The sequence below is a fragment of the Somniosus microcephalus genome, chromosome 5, assembly GCF_052327205.1.
Source record: "Somniosus microcephalus isolate GS21.2 chromosome 5, FLI_Smic_1.0, whole genome shotgun sequence".
Classification (NCBI taxonomy): Eukaryota; Metazoa; Chordata; class Chondrichthyes; order Squaliformes; family Somniosidae; genus Somniosus; species Somniosus microcephalus.
In genome coordinates, this window is record NC_140991.1 from 267,164,325 (window position 1) to 267,184,415 (window position 20,091).

Genomic DNA, 20,091 nt, shown 5'->3' on the forward strand with positions numbered 1-20,091 from the left:
TTTTAATTTCAAAGAAATGTCCACACAGGGTCCCTTTTATCGATAATAACCTTCAGGGAAATGCACAAATTTTGCGAATCTTACATCTGCCATTGTCATTTACACTTCATCTAGAGTCATCTTTTGTTTCTTAACTTGTCCCATTCCCATCTCCTTTTGCCTTGCACCATCATCCCTTTTGTCTTTTAATCTCTCCTGCCTTCCATCCCATCACAGAACTTCCCTTTTGTTCTTTCCTCCCCTCCCCCCTTTCCCTGCCCCCACACTTGCTTAAAAACCTGTTCCATCTCCAACTGTTTCCAGTTCTTTAGAAGGGTCAGCGACCTGAAACGTTAACTCTGTTTCTCTCTCTACAGATGTTGCCTGACCTGCTGAGTATTTCCAGCATTTTCTGTTTTTATTTCAGATTTCCAGCATCTGTGGTATTTTGCTTTTGTATAAGTGAAAGCGTGTGTAAGGAAAGAGTGAAGACTGGGCTACGGTGTGATAGAACAAGGTTTCACACCAGCAATTCTCCACACAAGGAGCTGCCAATCTCAGCCAGTCCCTCCAAGAAGGAAAGAAACTCACAAAATGTAGATCGGGGCAAACCAAGAATCAGAGAAAGGGTGGGGGAAAGTAGCACCAGTAAATATGGCCTAAAGAGATTGGCTTGACCAAGCTCAGATTTTTCAACACTCTCTGAAGCAGAACCAACAACTCACCTTTAGCACCTCCACCCGTGGTCCTTTAGCAATGCCCCTGACCTCATTATCTCCTGTGACCTCAAATGGAAGTTTCGTCTCGCCATTCCCAAAACTGCCTTAAAAAAAAAGTTTGCTCTTTTGCCCCAATACTAGCTCTCCACAATTCTCCGCACTCTGTAAAACGACAGTCTGGCTAAGATTTGAATGAGGCTCCAAATTTAAACAGGCTCTCACACCTGCAAGGAGAGAGAAAAAAAGAATCCCCCGACAGACGATGCTTTCTCACCTCCAGCCTCCAATCCCTCTCTCCTTTATTGATAAATACCATTGGTCAGCATTCATCATCAAAGTTCCATTTCTGTTCCTTCTATGTTCCATCCTGCAAGCTGCTCCTCTTCCAAGTCTTCAGTGTGTTAAAAGAAAAATTCATCACACTTTCCCATACTCTAACTCATTCTTTACCGGGCCCTCAAAACTGTGGAGCATCCGAATTACTTCATCCATAACCTTCAAGCTTATAAAACAGAAAATTGACACCTGCTCACTACTTCCGGGCTTATTTTATCTTGTAGCCTTTTAAAATCTTGGTGGTATCTGCAATTCAGACTGTCACCCTTTGATTTAGTCCCTCAATGAAAATTAAAATGACATCGAATTTACAGCACAGAAACAGGCCATTCAGCCCAACTGGACCATGCCAGTGTTTACGCTCCACACGAGCCTCCTGCCACCTTACTTCACCACCTTATCAGCATATCCTTCAATTCCTTTCTCCCTCATGTGCTTATCTAGCTTCCCTTCAAATGCATCAATGCTATTCATCTCAAATACTCCATGTGGTAGCGAGTTCCATATTCTAACCACTCTCTGGGTAAAGAAGTTTCTCCTGAATTCCCTATTGGATTTATTAGTGACCATCTTATATTTATGACCCCTAGCTTTGGACTCCCCACAAGTGGAAACTTCTTCTCTACGTCTATGTTTTGTGGCAGTAAATAGAAGGAGCACTATGAAGGTGGAATAATGCAGGAGCACCACAGAACGAAAAGGGGACTGCTTTCCCCTCAGCCATTACTTTGGTTTCTGACTTGATGAAATTTGACCCAATTTGAACTTTAAGCCCCGCTCCTACTCTGCTTCAACGTATGAAGCAATGGCAGCCTGTTCTTCAGGTTATACCAGTTTCACAGCATTTCTCAGAAGTCGAACGGAGTCCTCATTTTAAAAAAATAACCCTCTGTGATTCATAATGCATGCATGCATGCATGCATGCATGCAGAGTGGAATATTTCAAATGTTAAATCACTAAGTTATCGAAACTCCAAAAAGCCCTCAAGTCAAAAATCAATGACAAGCTACTCCTGGTTCTTCTGCTGTACACAGGCACACATTAAAATCCATACGGCGACTAAATACATCATCTTCTCCCCAAATCTCCAGTTTTTGTAAGAATTGCTTTTACAACAAAAAAAAGAGGCAAAAAATAAATTTGCCACTTCAATAGCATCAACGACAACCCTAGTTAGCCAACAATGAAATACTGAACTCGTCAGATCTGACTGGGGGATCTGTTGCGAGGAACCGCATCACCAAAACACAAACCATGTTAATAATGACATGAGCCAGTGAACACTGTCCACTCACACACTTGGTAAGACACCCCTTACTACCAGGCAGCTCTGATCAAAAATTATTTTAAAACATGCCTCTCTCACATTTATCTTTTAGTTTCCCAACTGACGTCTTGTATTATAACTTTTTAAAATCTAATTTAAAATTCTCATCCTTGAGTTCAAATCCCTCCATGGCCTCGCCCCTTCCTATCTCTGAAACCTCCTCCAGCCCTACAACCCTCCAAGATCTCTGCGCTCCTCTAATTCTGGCCTCTTGCGCATCCCCGATTTTCATCGCTCCACCATTGGCGCCCGTGTCTTCAGCTGCCGAGGCCTCTTTGACCAAGCTTTTGGTCACCTGTCCTAATATCACCTTATGCGGCTTGATGTTATGTTTTGTTTGATAACGCTCCTGTGAAGCACCGTGGGACATTTTTACTATTTTAAAGGTGCTATATAAATGCAAGCTGTTGTAGTATGTCCAGCCCCAGCCACCAGCCTGTTCCTATGCTAGTGCTATTCTGCACTGAAATGGCTGAGTGTTGAATGCAGTGAACCTAATTTCAATACCAATAAAATATTATAGCTGCATTCCTCACAGAACTCCTCTTGGACTTTTCTTGATCCAAAGACCACAAAAGTGCAATGTGCTGCTGTAATATATCATTTGCAGTTTGTGGGCAGTTCAGTGCTGACATTATAGGAGGCGGTGGGGGAAGAAGAAAGGAAGAGATGAATGAAAGAATTCCCACAACATCTAGGAATGCCTGCGTTCCAGATTTATGAGCCAATGCCTATGACCATCTAGAGTCGTTATGATGGCCTCCTTCTGTGCTGTAAGATTTTACGATTCTAGGTGAAGTTGGAAATCATTGGTAGATAACCATAATCCATCTCGCACCTAATCCACCAATTAATTACAATACTACACAAACAGCAACTAGATTGACTGATTCAAGAGACACCTGGGCAACAGAGTAAGTAGGGAAGAAAAGTGAAAACAATTAGACGAGGGCTTGAAATGAAACACCAAACTAGATGGGCTGTTTCTACATTCTTATATTCTTAAATTACTAGTCTGTATAAACATTTCCTTTGGCACGTATAGAGCAGCACCGGTACTGAACTGGGAAGAGGTAGTCACTGCCCTCTCTAATGGGAATGGCATGCAACAAAGGGGAAAGTGGAAGAAAGCAAAATTGTACGTTCATTCTTCCAAAGTATCACTTTTTCCCCCACTATGAACTTTTGAGGAAAACAACAAAAATTTACAGCTGAGCAAAAACTCTAAAAATACATCAAAACAGGACGGGCCTCCAATGTACATGGAAATGTGTCAGCACGACCCTAAGGGCGAGCCTCGAAATACAACTTCTCCTCCTCGAGAAAGTAGACTATCCAATTCAATAAGCTTATCATGATAAAACCTTTAAACTAAGAGACACAATGGCCAGAATTTTCTCACGGGAGGCGGGTTGGGGGCAGGGGCCTCCGAGGCGGGCAGGAAACCTGGGAGACTGGGTTTGCCACAGGCCCTGCCGACTTTAACGGCAGGGCCTGATTCGAATGCGAGGCCTCGGATTCCCGCCCGCAGCCAGCCAGATTGCAAGGCTGGCTGCGGGCGGGTAGGCCTCAGATGAGAGGGGTCGGTCCGGGGGAGGAATCACGGAGGAGGTGAGCGGAGGCCTCGTGAGGGGGTCTCCGATCGCAGGGGGTGGCTTAGGTAGGGACCCTGGATCCAGGAGGTAGGTATAAAAACACTTACTGCCTGGATGCCGCAGTCACTGCCTCGGTTTAACTACCGGGTTTCATGAAGTGTGTGAAACCCGTCCACAGGCAGTTAAATTCAAAATGGAGGTGAAAAAAGCAGCTTCCAGCCTCATTACAATATTTAAATTAAGGTACCGCCCCCTGGGAGCAGGTTGGTCGCCTGCCCGCTGTCCCGTCCCATCTCCATTAAAACCGGAAGTGGGCAGGTTGGAGGCAGGATCAGGTCGGGAATCTCATTTTTAACAATATAACTGCTCCCAAGCCCACCCGTCCTTTTAGGGGAAAATTCCAGCCAATTGGCTAGCCCCCGAAAACAGGCGCAGGGATCGTGTTCCGTGATTACCCCATATGGAGCAGCCCCGGTACCGCAGCGTAATGCGGGCAGCACGCCATCTTCATGCCCCCTGCTCATTATCATGATTGCTGCGTGCAGCCAGCGCTAACAGCTCTGTTCACTGGGTGCACGCGTCAGCAGGGGCCCCCAATATTGTTACTTGCTAGCACTACTTAAAGCTAGCCTGCGCGGCTTAATGGGAAGGTGTATTGTGCATGCTGGAGGTGCCGAGATCATTCGGAATAGTGCAGTGCAATAATGAACAATGGCTGGCCATGGGAGAGACCATGCGTCAAGGTTTCCCGACGCTGCACTGGAGGTCTTGGTGGAGGAGGTGAAAAGGAGAGATGTCCTGTATCTGCAGGGGTGGGGGGGCAGGAGACCCTCCAGACACACGATGAGAAGGCTGTGGGAACAGATAGCCGTGGAGGTAAATGCCAGGAGTTTTGCCCCAAGGACTTGGATGCAGTGCCACAAGAAGTTTAATAATCTCACACGAGTGGTCAAGGTCATCTTCAAATGCCTTATCCTACCAACTGCACCACTAGCCTCAGCCAAAGATCAAGTCACCATACCCCCATCACTCAACTACCAACAATCTCTATCAATCAGGGCTCATACCTAACTTTCATATGCTTCACCTCACCCTCATACACTTGTCACCATTAATAGCCTCACACCCACATCTGTCAGCTTGTACACACTACCAGCTATTAAACCATGACAGCCGCATCACGCAAACATATTGCACACTACTCAATGACATACTTCCCTCTCTCTTGCAGGACAAGGTGGTGCACAACTGGAGGCAGCAGGAACTAACCGGAGGGGCAGAGGTGCGCCTGAATGCGCTAACCCTCATGGAGGAGACGGTGCTGGCCATTATCGGCAGGGACATTGCCGAGGCCATGGTCAGCAGCGGGGCTGAATCCATTGAAGATGACGGTATCCTTATTCCTGAGCCTCCTTCTCACATCCCACTTCCCCCCTCATCCCACGATCTCTTCTGACTTACAAGCTGAAGATGGTGTAAGCATGCACTTCTTACTTTCCCCTCTCCCCTCACCACAACCTTAGTCTTTTCCCTTTTTCCTTTCAGATACCCATGAACTGCAACCTACCCAGGCAGTGGAGGAAGACCAAAAAGACAGTGAAGATGAAGACACACCGTCAGTTGATTTCACACTCGCAGCCACCAGCTCAGATACTGACACGGCACATATCTTAGAGGATAGCATAGAGGCGGGATTTGCACGTGGTGAGACACTGCGCACAAGTGCGCTGCAGCCAGGACAGAAGGAAAGGATAGCACAAGTGCTAGCTCGCCAGAGGGCAAGGTCGCACACGAGTTCTGCTGCAGAGCAATGTTCCATCTAATTTTGTTTTGGCCCGCACGACTGCTTCAACAGGCTGCCATTCAAAATTCCACGCATGCGCTGTTTTTCTATTTAAAAGCTGGCTCACCAGCTGCACGGGACGTACAGAGCGCTGCGCGACCGCACAGCTTTATGGGAACATTGCTGCAGAGGACTCAAGATGAGGACTTTGAGGGGCCAGGCTACAGAAGAAGGTTGATGGGTCAACACATCGAAATCCTTGGTGCATTGGGAAGCCTGCCAGAAAGCCTGTGTTAAATATCAAGGAGCATGGAAGAGTCCAGCAGCAACTTGGCACAGGGCTTTGCGCAGAGCTTGGAGCCCATCCTTTTCAGCATGGAACTGGTGGCCGACTCCATCAATACACTTGTGGACCCAACCGATGTCTCAGCTTCCATTGCAGCCCGAGCAAAAGTCTGACTGCTGCCGTGCAAGCCCAGTCTGCTGCCGTGCAAGCCCAGACTGCTGCAATCATAGCTGTGAATACCCGTTTTCAAAGGGGCTTGCAGGGTGTCACAACAGTCCAGCAATCTGTCTTCCAACAGATTACTAGGATTGCTGATGCACCGCTCCGTGGGAGTGGCAGTGGCTCGATGCAGCACAAACCTGCTGTCCTCTCTGAAGATAACAGTATTCCTGATCCCACCCCTGCCACTGCCCTTGCAGTTGCCTGTCAGCCAGCCAGCCCAGACTGCTGAGCCTATGCCGAGATGGTGCAGTCTGAAGCCAGGCCTCCTAGGCCCAGAGCTGCACTTGGCCATTCTCCAAGGCCATATGCAGTCTCCTGAAAGTCAGCAGCCTTCCACCAGCCATGCTGCAGCCACTGGGGTAGCACTGCGTAGGAGCACTAGGACAGGCAAAGGCACATGGAGGACAGGCACTAAGGGAATGCACAAGAGTGATTAGTTTCATTTTGTATGCAATATGGCGTGATTTAATTTATAAATTTGGTTTGGAATGTGTATTTTGTGTTGTCTTTTATTTTTGCATTGTGGCCAAGAGGACAATGTGATGGTCAGTGACAGAGTGAAGGTAAGGTGTGTGGGACTGTTGGTGAATGAGGAATTGGGGTTGAGGTTACTGGTATTGGACTCAAATTAGTTCTTCACGTACAGGCTGGCCAGTAAGGGGCTGTTGTCGTTATTCCTCCTCCTTGTGCTTCTCGGCTTCTTGCCTGAAGGGTGGTGGCAAGGGATGTTCCCTCATGATGGCGAGGTTGTGCAGCAAACCACCAGAAAGCGTGAGACCCATTCAGCTGAGAACTGCAGGGCGGTATGCCAATGGTCTGCTCTATCACAGTCCTTGTGGTTGCATGGTTCTCATTGTATGATTGCTGCGCACGTGGGTTGCGAACCAGAGACATGAGCCATGTTGTCAGCAGATAGCCCACGTCGCCCAATAGCCACCCTTTGGTTTGCCATGGTGGCTGAAATACAGCTGGCACAGCGGACTGCCGCAGAATGTAGGTATCATAATTGCTGCCAGGATACCAGGCATTGACCTGCATGAAGCGCTGCCTATGGTCACACACCAGCTGCACATTGAGGAAGCGGAATTCCTTTCGGTTCTGGTACATGGTAGAGTTGACATGTGGCACCTGCAAAGCAGTGTGCATGCAGTCAATGGCACCCTGCACCATGGGGAAGCCTGCAAACCTTGAAAACCTTCGTGCTCGCTTCGCCTCCTTCTCTCTGGCAAGCGGGAATGAAATGTGAATAGAGAGCCTCAGTGTCCTCTCTTATGCAACAGTGCATTGCAATCTGCAAGATGTGGCTAATATCTCCAGCACCAGCCTGGAAGGAGCCAGCCTCAAAAGTTCAGAGCCACGGTCACCTTCACAGCCACTGGCAATGTGGTCCTTGCCCTGCTCTGAGGTTGGAGTTATGGCTGCAGCAGGTGGCAGATTTCAGTGAGGACCTCCTCAGTGAAGTGCAGACGTTTCACACATTGTTCCTCGCTGAGGTTCGGGTAGGAGAATTGCTCCCTGAGCACCCTGGGCAGATATGGCCTCCTGCTGAGAGCCCTTCTCCCTCCCCCACCCCCCCCCATCCTCCTCCTCCTCCCTCTTCTAGTAGTTTTTCCTGCTCTGCCTGGCCTCTGCTCATTCTCGCAGTCATGTTTGATTCCAAGGAGAAGGCCTACTAGTGAACCCATGTCTGGGATCAACTGGTTTGTGCAGAAGCCTTGAAGTCAGCAAAAAGTACTTCAGCACCTGCCACACCACTCCCTGTACACTTTTGAAACTTAAAATAACTATGGAAAGCACCAAAAATGTGTAGAATTGTAGCAACAGCCAGAAGAAATCAACCAGCAACTAACCTGTAAGCAGTTGATGATCCCTTTAAATAGCGCTGGTGAGAGTTCCTTCATGCTGCTTAACGCATGTTCAGCTGTGCGGGGTTAAGAGAGGGCGTCGGCTGGAGCGTGGAGCTCCAAAATGGCAGCGCTGGCATCAATCACGATCTGCCTACTCTGCATACCCACGCACTAACCCCTTTACCAAGATGGCGTCAGAAGCGTGCGCCGCAGACGCCATTTTGGAACCTAAGGGCACTCGTAGCGCCCACAAAACGTATTCTAATGATTTTGCCCCCACTGAGCATCCAGAGAACACCAGGCTGCTGATTTCTAGTGCAGTGGACAATTACATACGAACTATAAACGCACAGCCTACGTAAGCGGTGGGGGGGTGGGGTTTCCCCGCAGGCTGTGGAGTTTTATCTCTACAGTGTGCGTCTTTTGCACTTGACAGGTTCCCCGCCCGGAAGTCAGCCCGATTGACAGGCTTGGCTTCTATTCGAGCAGGCCTCAGGAGCAGGGTGTAATCTCCGACCCCGGGGATCTTTGTATAGGGAGGGGGAGCTTGGGGGGCCGTGGGGAAGCACTCCTGCTCCTCCTGGCCCACAAGCAGTGCTGTAAAGGCACTTACCTTCTCCACCAAAGCTGTCCTCGCCTCCCTTCAGCTGCCAGGTTTCCTGAGGCCTCATTAAAATATTTAAATTGCCAACCCTCCTCCTGGGATCGGGTTGGCTGCCCGCCTCCATTAAACCAGTGGGCAGGTTGGGGTCGGGTTTTCAGATTTTTAACATTTTAACTTCTGTCCCAAACCCAACCGACCCGTCTATGCCTGTTAAAATTCAGCTCCATGGTGCCATTACTTCAAGTCCTATGACTTCTTGCAAAAATTAATTTCCACCAATGTCACATTACCTCTATCATTGCCATAAACTCTACCAAGGAGAAAAACAAAAGTTGGCAGGGAGCTGGAAGCAGGAGGTCAACCTTGGGAACTGTGCTGAGGTTTATAAACCAGTCAAGCTTTGTTTCCACGGTCTACTCCATCATCACAACCACTAAAATTAATTATTACCGTGCAGCTCACAGGAAGCCATCCAATACCCTTATGCCAAACATGTAGAGAACAAAAGCCAAGCAAATGCTAATATTTTATATCACACACACCTTTAATGTGCAGTTTTTAGAACTTAAGGGGCTAATTTTAACCTAACTTGCCAAGCGGGAAACCCGCGGGATTGGGTGGAATGCTGGTTTTAATTATAAAACATGAAAAATTACCTCCCTTAAAATTCGTAAGCTGGCCTGGGATTTTTTTTTTTTTTTTTTTTTTTTTAAATACATGTTTCTCCTTGCTTGTATCCGTTTACTTTCTCCCATTTTCATAATGTGCATTGTTCGTTCACCTCTTTCTCTTTACCCCCGCTCCCTAACTCTTCCACTTCTCATCCCCCACCCTAGCCCTAGCTCAGAAGCTTACTTTGTAAAACAGCTAACGCATAGAAGCCCCACAGTTATGCCTTCCTAAAGGAAAGCCTCACAAGGAGGCTTTTGTAGACCATAATTTTCAATTATTTTGTTGGGCTTGAGGTTCTTCTTCAGAACAGGCTGCTCTTCAACCTCGCCCAAAGGGATCTTGGATACTGCCTTTTTTCAGCAAAATGGTAACAGATGTTTTAAAACTGAATCCCTCTTGTTCTCATACCCAATAATGAAAGTTATATGCAAGTTGACGGACCAGAAATTCAGGAGCGCCTATTTTTGGGCTCGGGATATTAGATCCGAGGTGACTCTGATATTGGGCCTTGACCCTTATTGTAATGGAGCTAGCGTGGCATTGCAACCTGCCAGCAAAGAAAATTAGGCCGCTGCTAGTGCCACAGCAACCGTTGGATAAGTGGGTCCGGTCGAGAAGGGGGACGAGAGAACGCAGGGGCGTGGGTAGGGTGGAGGGGGAGATCTGGAGTCGTGGGTCGGGCATCTCAAGGCTGGAGATCGTGGATGTTGTGGCCGACAGTGGGGGCGGGGGGGGGGGGGGGGGGGAAGAAACGATCAGGAGGGGTCTTTAATGCTGCACCTTCAGCCAAGTTCTTTATTTTCTTTGTTGCAGGTGTTCTATGGGGTTGGTTTCCCCCGAGTGCAGCCCGCCATGGTGCTAGCTGCCAATATTGGAGTGAGTGTCAGAAGCAGCTGTTAAGCTAAGGGGCCCAATGCCTGCTTCACACGTGGGTAAAGGGTGCCTCTTGTTTGTCCTTCCAAATATGATGGACGGCGCACTTCCAACTGGAAGTTTGCGCGGGCTTCCTGGCCGCCATTTTGGGGCCTTAGTACCCATTTTTCAGGCATTAAGTGGCCTACTATGTGGCCCAATTTCTAGGCCAATGACTTCAAATAGTTTAGCATCAGTATCCAGTGAAATTCTACATCACTTGACATTAACATAAAAATCAGAAGTATCCAACAACCAAATATATACACAGATAAAATAAGGTTCTGTTGTCGGAGTATGACTGGCAGTAACAATACCTTGAACGTCTGCTGCCAAACACCGTGAGCTACACCTGGTCAGTTTCGGGTGCCCTTTGAACACCTCAACTGGATCAGGGACTTGTAGTCCCATCGATAGCCATACTATCTAGATACAGTCTAGCTGCACTCAAGAAAAAGCTGTAGAGAAGTTTGAGAACGAGAGAAACAGGCAAGTATAATAAAAGTGACATTCGACATGCTTAAGAATAAGGCACTTGTTAAGTCTGTGTGTTCTAGTTATTGTTAAATAAGAATCACTGCACACAGACCACAAGAATAAATTCAACAGGTCTTTACTAGTCGAAGGTCAGGCTGAACTGCCCAATAAATCATTACACAGCACTTATATACCGGTGTGGTCACCACCGGTATTACAGTATACAGCAGCCAAGATAAAGTAGTGCATCTCTTAAAATAGTTCTCTTAAAGGTGGAACGGTTACATACACCACAATCCTCCCTTTTTAGCTTAACAGTATATATTCCCCATTTAACATAACCTAATAACATATATACACAACTTCATGTAAAAACAGTTTACAGGTTCAGTCTCTGAGGAGGCCTCCTGATCCGAGACGGATAACGCCTTTCAGGGGTCTCTGGTTCTCGTTGCTGGGGTGACTCATCTAGTTGATCCCCTATGGATAGGACATCATCATCAGGTATATTCACTTCTGAGGTAGATGCTTCAGGTTCACTAACTTCCTCCATGGTTGTCTCTGTCGTAACCATGGGCTCGACCCTTGTTCTCGATCCCACCAGTTGGTCAGCATGACGTCGCATTACGTTTTCACCAACATCTACCGTGTACATCAGGGGTCCTTGTCTGGCCCGAATTGTTCCAGATTGCCATTTCTCGTTTTTATAGTCCCTGGCTAACACCGGTTGTCCTATTTCAAAACTCCGAGTGGGCTTGTTACTGATATGCTGGAACTGTTTGTTTTCGACTTCCCTCCGCACATTTGGTTTTAACAAGTCCAACCTGGACCGCAACCTCCTGTTATAGAACATCATGGCAGGACTTTGGTTTGTTGTTGCATGGGTGGCGTTTCGATATGCCAGTAGGAAATTGTCCACCTTGTGTTGCAGTGGAATCTGATCTTCGCTCATGGCCTTTATTGCCTTTTTGAACGTCTGTACAAACCTCTCGGCCAGCCCATTCGTAGCTGGATGATATGGGGCAGAGGTATAATGTTTCACCCCATTCTTCTTCAGGAATTTCTGGAATTCCTCTGACACGAACTGTGGTCCGTTGTCTGAACATATTTGCTCTGGCAATCCATTTCTTGCAAATATCGTTCTTAGCACCGCGATCGTCTTCTCCGAGGTAGTGGTAGTCATTTTAATCACTTCTGGCCATTTAGAATGTGCGTCCACCGCAATTAAAAACATGGAGTCCATGAATGGACCAGCAAAGTCAATATGTACACGTTGCCATGGGGTTGAAGGCCATTCCCATGGATGCAGCGGTGCAATTGGAGGTGCATTTTGGACTTTTTGGCACCCTGAGCAGCTTTTCGTCAGATCCTCTATCTGTTGGTCGATACCCGGCCACCACACATAAGCCCTAGCAAGGCTTTTCATCTTGACTCCCCCCAGATGACCTTCATGTCGTTCTTTTAGAACTCTCTCTCTTAACTTAGGAGGGATAATCACCCTTGTTCCATACATCAATGTTCCCTGACAGATGGACAGCTGTTCTCGTCTTGCTGAGAATGCCGGTAACAGTGGATCACCATGGGCTGGCCATCCCTTTACTGTCAATTCGTAGACCCGGGACAGTGTCGGGTCATTCCTAGTCTCCCTTTCAATATTTGCATTGGTGACAGGTAAACATTCGATGATGGTCGAGTGAAATAACTCCACCGGGTCAACCGTCGGTGCCTCCTCCTCAGTAGGTAGTGGCAGGCGCGACAGCCCATCAGCATTACCATGCTGCTTTGTACCTTTGAATTCTATCTGATATTGATGTGCCCCTAGGAAAAGGGACCATCTCTGGAGCCTCTGTGCTGTCATCACCGAAACACCCTTCTTAGGGTTAAAAATGGATACCAACGGCTGGTGGTCTGTCAACAGTGTAAACTTCTGGCCCTGCAGGTAATGATTAAACTTCTTTACTCCCCACACAAGGCTGAGAGCCTCCCTATCTATCTGAGCATAGTTGCGCTCAGCGGAGGTCAATGATCTGGATGCAAATGCGACTGGCCTTTCCAAGCCATTTGGCAACTTGTGTGAGAGTACTGCTCCAATACCATAAGGAGAAGCATCACAAGCTAAACGAATAGGTAGCGTTGGGTTGAAGTGAGCCAACACTTCCTCTGAGGTGATCAATGCCTTGCTTTTGCGAAAGGCCTTCTTACAGTCCTCGCTCCACTTCCATGGTACTTCTTTCTGCAAAAGAGCGTTCAGCGGGTGCAGCACCGTGGATAGATTTGGCAGAAACTTATGGTAATAGTTAATCAACCCTAGGAACGACCTCAGCTGGGATACATTTTCCGGAGCGGGAGCCTTCACAACAGCTTCGATCTTGTCAGGTGACTTGTGCAGCCCCTCCTGGTCAATGACATGACCACAGTACGAGATCCGTTTCTGAGAGAACTCACATTTCTGGCGATTAACTCGAAGTCCATATTCCTTCAATCTGGTGAGCACCAGTTTCAAATTTGCAAGGTGTTCCTCATCGTCATCTCCTGTAATCAGGATATCGTCCAAGTAACATTGAGTGCTTGGAATTCCCTGTAATACCTGCTCCATGGCCCTCTGCCAAATTGCTGGAGCCGAAGCCACTCCAAAAACCAGTCTATTATATCGATACAAGCCTCTGTGCGTGTTGATTGTGAGATACTGGCGCGACTCTTCCTCAACTTCCATCTGTAAGTACGCTTGCGCCAGGTCTATCTTGAAGTGTTTCCCGCCAGACAATGAAGCAAAGATATCCTCAATCCGCGGAAGCGGATATTGCACCATGTGAAGCACCGGATTAACCGTGATCTTGAAGTCTCCACAGATGCGGACCTTCCCCGGTTCCCCTGGCTTGTTACTCGATGAACGCTTCATGACGGGAACAATGGGCGTGGCCCACTCACTCCAGTCCACCTTAGACAGTACTCCTGAACGTTCTAGCCCTTCCAGCTCAGCTTCCACAGCAGGTCGTATCGCATAAGGCACTGGTCTGGCTCTGAAAAATTTTGGGTTTGCATGTTCTGCAATCTTGATTTTTGCCGTAATTCCTCTCAGTGTTCCCAGTCCCTGTTGGAACACCTCTTTAGCCTCATCCAATATTCTGGACAATCGTTCAGGTTTGACATCTTTTTCCGGAATCTACCGTTATTGCTTTGAGGGAGTGCCAGTCCATATTTATTTTCCTGATCCACTCCTGTCCCAGAAGTGGTGGACCTCCCTCAGGTAGTACATATAAGTCCATTCCTTGGTGTTCTTTGCCCTTATGTACCACCTTGACTTTTATCTTTCCGATGGGGTATACTCTTTGCCCCGTGTATGTCTGCAATACTATCTCCGTATCCCGTAGGGGAATATGTGTGAATAACCTTTTGTAATCTTGCTTATTCATGACCGTCAACGCCGATCCGGTGTCCAATTCCATCTTCACTTGGACTCCTGCTATCTGAAGTGTGACCCAGATAGTTTGTAGGTCAGCTTCCTTACTCACATTGTGAATTCTCAGACTACCCAGTTCCTTGCTGTTGGAGTCCGAATCCGAATTCTGTTCATCCGAACTCTTCTCAGCCACCTTATGTACCTTTCTGCACTTTTCCTGCGGTGACTTTTTGTTGCTGGTCTTCTTTCCTGACCGGCATACTTTAGCTATGTGACCAAGCTTGACACATTTTCTACATTCCTGATTTTTAAACCAGCATTGGTTCTGATCGTGTGTTGTCTTTCCACAACGATAACATTTCGCTGTACCCAAAGCCATTTGATCTACGCTGAGTACCGCTGCCTTCAGCTGCATTTCCGCAGTGCCTCTCGCTGCGGCTTCGTGCGATGCTGCAATAGTGACAGCCTTATCAAGTGTAAGATCATTCTCTTCAAGCAGCCGCTTTTGTGTTCCTTCTTTCGACAATCCACACACGAATTTGTCTCTCAGTGCCTCTGTCAGTCTTTCCCCAAACTGACAGTATTTCGCTAGCTTACGCAGTTCAATTAAATACTCCGCGTTGCTTTCCTCTTTCAGTTGCGTTCTCGCATAAAATTTAAATCGTTCCGCGAACATCAGCGGTGTGGGGTTCAAATGATTTCTCAGGACAGCAACAATATTAGCGAAAGCCTGATCCGCCGGTTTAGCTGGTGATAGAAGATGCTTCAATAGCCCGTATGTCTTCGCACCCATTGAGTTTAGTAAGGTTAGTGCTTTATCTTCATCTGATATTTTATTTGCCTTACAATAAATCTCTATGCGTTCTACATACGTGGCCCAATCTTCAACATCGGCATCGAAATCGTTGATGTTACCATGCTTAGGCATCCTCGCAATCTTCTTGAGAAACAAAAAGAAATTTTTCTTTCATTTTTTTTTCAAAATGGCGGTTTCCCGCGCTTGTCTTCTTCCCCCGCCTACAAAAATGGCAGCTTCCCGCGTTTGCCTTTCTCCCCCGCTGGCTGTAATGGCGATTGCCGTATTGCTGCGTTCGCCCTCCCCAGCGGTTCTCAAATCATGCCTCCCAGCCCCTCTTGCAGTCCGGTCCTTTCCCCCGGCTGCGGCTGAGTTCTCCGCGGTTTTTTTTGTTATTTTTTTTAAATTATTTTCTCCCGCGCCTCGCGGCCTCGGTAGCTGCCCGGCCTTTTTCCCCGGTCGCGGTCGAGCTCTCTCTCGACGCTGTTGCGTCTCCCAGCCCGCTTGCAGCCCGGTCCTTTACACCGGCTGCGTTTGCATTCACCGCGGCTCCCGTGCCTTACGCTGCCCCAGTCTCAGCGCCTCTGGCCCCGACTTCTGTCCGGCTCTTTCCCCCGGCCGTGGTCGAGTTCTCCGCCCTTATATCCTCCGTTTTTCCCTCCCCTACTTCACAGCCAACGTGGCCGACTTGCTGCTCGTCGCTGATCGGCTTACCCACCACCGTGATAGAAGGGATGATCACTGCCTGTTGCTGATGGAAGGCTTCGTGTCAGGATTCTTCCTTGCTCTTCAGACCCGAGTCTTTTCTCAGCAGGATGATGAGGGCAGATGCCTCTTCTCGACGCCCGTTAAACTGCCTTGGATATATCTCTGCCGCAGGGTAAGATCGTCATCGTCGCCACTGTTAAGTCTGTGTGTTCTAGTTATTGTTAAATAAGAATCACTGCACACAGACCACAAGAATAAATTCAACAGGTCTTTACTAGTCGAAGGTCAGGCTGAACTGCCCAATAAATCATTACACAGCACTTATATACCGGTGTGGTCACCACCGGTATTACAGTATACAGCAGCCAAGATAAAGTAGTGCATCTCTTAAAATAGTTCTCTTAAAGGTGGAACGGTTACATACACCACAGCACTGGTAACAGTTTTGTGTTTATTGCAGATGAGAAACTAGAAACCAATTTCAAGTCCAGTGAATCCACACATACACCTCTTAGAATCATACAGCACAGAAGGAGGCCATTCGGGCCATCGTGGCTGTGCTGGCTCTTTGAAAGAGCGAGTCCCCCTCCTCTGGTGTCTTAGCGTAGCCCTGCAAATTTTTCCTTACAAGTATAGTCCCTTTGAAAGTTACTTTGAATCTGCTTCCACCGCCCTTTCAGGCAATGCATTCCAGATCGTAACAACTCACTGCGTAAAAAATATTTCTAGTCATCTCCCCTCTGGTTCTTTTGACAACTCCCTTCAATCTGTGTCCCCTGGTTATCGACCCTCCTGCCAGTGGAACCAGTTTCTCTTTATTTACTCGACTATAATTTTAGCAGAATTGCTCGTCTTCATAAACAGGCTCTCAGTAGTATCATACATCATCTTGAACTGAAGAATGTTGTTTCCAACACAAGACTTCAAAAAGGTCATCTCACAAATCACAAAGTTTTGCCAACTTCTCTGGAAATGTCAGCTGGGATGCAAAGTCATTTTCTTAATGGTTGAACTCTCACCATCACCAAAACCCGCTGATTAAAAAAATTAAACTCAAGACTGGCTTTTGTGCTGCATACCAGTTAAAACAATCTGGCTTGAAAATCTGCAGTTACTGGTGCAAGTGGCCAATATAACTGTTCCTTCCTTGTTGAATCTGCTCAGAACCTGCACAACTGGGCATCAAGCTCTACAACAGTGATTAGGTAACAAAGGGAAAGTTTCCAAGTTTGCTGACAGCACCAAAATAAAAAATGCAGGAGAAAGGATGCAGCTGCAGAACGACTTTGACTGGTTACACCATTGGCCATTTGTTATGCCATTCGTTATGCGCAATGAAATTTAACAGTGAGAAATGTAAAGTAATACACATTGCTTGAAAAACTGCACCACGAATGTAAGTGAACAAATGCAGGGAAACTTTGAAAGTGACTAGTCTGCAATTGCTTCCAGGTTTCTTTCCATGTCTAAAGAAAGACTTGCATTTGCATTTACATAGCGCCTTTTATGACCATCGGATGTCCCAAAGTGCTTTACAAATTACGTACTTTTGAAGTGGAGTCACTGTTGTAATGTGGGAAATGCGGCAGCCAATTTGCGCTCAGCAAGCTCCCACAAACAACAATGTGATAATGACCAGATAATCTGTTTTTTTAGTGATGTTGAGTGAGGGATAAATATTGGGCAGGACACCGGGGATAACTCCCCTGCTCTTCTTCGAAAGAGTGCCATGGGATCTTTTACGTCCACCTGAGAGAGCAGGCGGGGCCTCAGTTTAACATCTCATCTGAAAGACGGCACCTCCGACAGTGCAGCACTCCCTCAGTACTGTACTAGAGTGTCAGTCGAGATTTTTGTGTTCAAGTCTCCGGAGTGGGACTTGAACCCACAACCTTCTGACTCGGAGGCGAGGCAAAGCAATTGAAAAGGTGACCTGATCGCTGGGAACATGGTACAAGTCTACAGAGGTTATGGCAAGGCTTTACACTGCATTAGTTAGCTCTTGCATGCTGTGCTGTGTTGTGTTCTGGTCACCGCACCATAGAGACAGAAGTACAAACATCAGAAAGAGTACAGAGAAAAGCAATAAAATTGATGCCAACAAAAAATGAGTTGAGCTATGAGGAATGCCAAGAGAAGCTGCTGCAGTCTAGGAAGAAAGAAGTTAAAGGTGGTTCTCAATGCATATAAATGTTAAACGGTACCGAGAAGATAAAGTCAGAATATTACTTCAAAAGTAAGACAAGAAATTAGGACATGGGGACATATTTAAATTGGTGACAAATAAATTTGAAACAAGATATCAGGCCCAAAGAGTTATAAATGTTTGGAATAATCTGTTAGGCAAAGCAGTACTGACAAAATAGTAAGGGAGGTTTTAGTATTTGGACGCTGGGCTGGGGCAGTTCGGATACTAGAGGGATAATCCTCAACAGGTTGAATGGTTTACTCCTTGCTCTTCACTTTAATTATTTAGTTTTCTGGATGTGTTTTTTGGGGGGGGGATAATTCATGACTGGCATTTCTACTAAAGCTGGCAAACTGGGCAAGGTGGACTGGAATAGACAAATATGCAAAAGCAACAGTTTGAGTGTTTTGAAATTCAGAATAACCAGCAAGTTCTAATGTGAAATAGCCTGAAATTGTTACACTGTAAAATACATTGTTTAACATGAAACAGATTTGTTACTAAATTGGAAGCAACCTTAATATCATATTATTAATCAAAGAATTCTTTCAATAATTCTGAATTCATTTTCTTAAGATGGTCACATAGAAGTAGCCTAGTGGCAAAACCATCAGCACATGGAGCATCCTGGTAGCTGCAGTTATTGATGCTAAACTGCTGTTTCAACCTCAGTTATAAAAATCACCATTCACACACTCTGACTTCCCCAAGAGTTTGAATTTTGTCAGTCTGCATCACATCCAAAAACTGGTGAGGGAAGGGGCCAAGTCTTGCATGCCTTCCCAGTGAGTCATCCAAATGTGTAAAAGATTCATGCACACGACTCCAGGGGCTTTAGGTTAGAACAGATGTTGTTGTGATTAACACAATAAATACCTCCGCACAGTTATATGCTACAGGTTAGTTATAATAGGCATTTTCAAGCATGTGAAACATAAATTAGTGGTTCCGCGCTAGTAAAGTAAAAAAGTGAAAAAATACAAATCCGTGCCAAGAATAGATCATTGGGTCCTTACCATCATGTATTTGAAAGGCAAGGCTGGTGATTTTCTGGGTGACTATCATCAATGGACTAGAAAGGAAAGAAAAATAACTTCAGCTTTTTAATATTAACAGTAGAAACAGCTACTAAATAAAACAGAAAATCTGAAACTGCTGGTGTGTAGAAAATGACACCCAAAAATCCGAACAGCTTTATTCCAGATATATCCAGTCAACATAGCCATAGCCATTCATTTTACAGTACACATAACTCCTGAGCGCCAAGGACCCAAGTCTCAAATGTTCAGTTACAAAATAGAATGAATGAACTGGAACTCTTTACATACGACAAAACGAGCTTCAAACTCTCATTTCATTAACTCTTCTTAAATGCACGTTTGGCATTGTCCATTGCTGGACCCAAAATTTCAATACACTGCGCTGATGATATTGAACAATTACCTTCTAATAATTGATAACTGATGTTTCGCTTTAGATGTTTTACTCCAGATAAACTGAACAATTTTATGGAGTTCCTTGTAGTCAAAGCTTTATCCATTTTATTTTCAAAATATCTATGCAGTTGCTTGCAACAGATCAACACCATAATGCAAGTCACAGAAGTCCAAGATACAGCAACTGAAAGTTACAGTATTCACTGCAAATATATCTTTTGTTGCCAAAATGACAGCTATGTAACTCCTGCCCCACTCCCGTGTCTCCCCACCACCTGCCCCCCCTCTCGTTTTGTTTTGATAATCTGCTTTCTTTTTGCAGAGGAACTGCCTATGAATTACAGTGTACAGTACCTGAGATATAGTTGGTTCAATTCATTTCTAGATTGGGCCATCTATTTTAATGACATAAATCAATCACTAAATCAACTAATGTACAAACATTAAGCTACAATCACAAAACGCATCCAGAGGGAGTCTGCGGAACTGGTAAAATGAGATTTTTAATATTTGTGAACAAATTCAGGAAGCAGGTTTTCTGGACAGTTGGTTGCACTCAAATGTACAGCAGGCCCCGGGGCAGCAGATTTCGTTATGCAGCTGCTCTGTTCAGACCCAGTTGCTTTAATCCTGCCCACCAGATTGCGCTTTTTTGCTTTCCACAGGAGCAGTTAATGACTTTCTACAGGATGATCTGCGTCATTAGACATTTGGGTTTGGGAAATGTAATCGAATGGAAACCGGTAATGGGAGGAGGGATGTTGGGGAATTGTATGCGGAAGAGCCCCAAAACCCATTAACAG

The 20,091-nt window shown here is 46.2% G+C and overlaps 1 protein-coding gene across 1 annotated transcript in view; it reads right to left on the reverse strand.

Annotated features, from left to right (window-relative positions):
• Positions 1 to 20,091, reverse strand: part of mboat1 (membrane bound O-acyltransferase domain containing 1) — a 185,626-nt gene that overhangs the window by 85,421 nt on the left and 80,114 nt on the right. Inside the window, exon 5 of the mRNA XM_085988926.1 lies at positions 18,869 to 18,924. Within this exon, the coding sequence (XP_085845052.1) occupies positions 18,869 to 18,924 (56 nt within the window). The remainder of the gene's footprint in view (positions 1 to 18,868; positions 18,925 to 20,091) is intronic.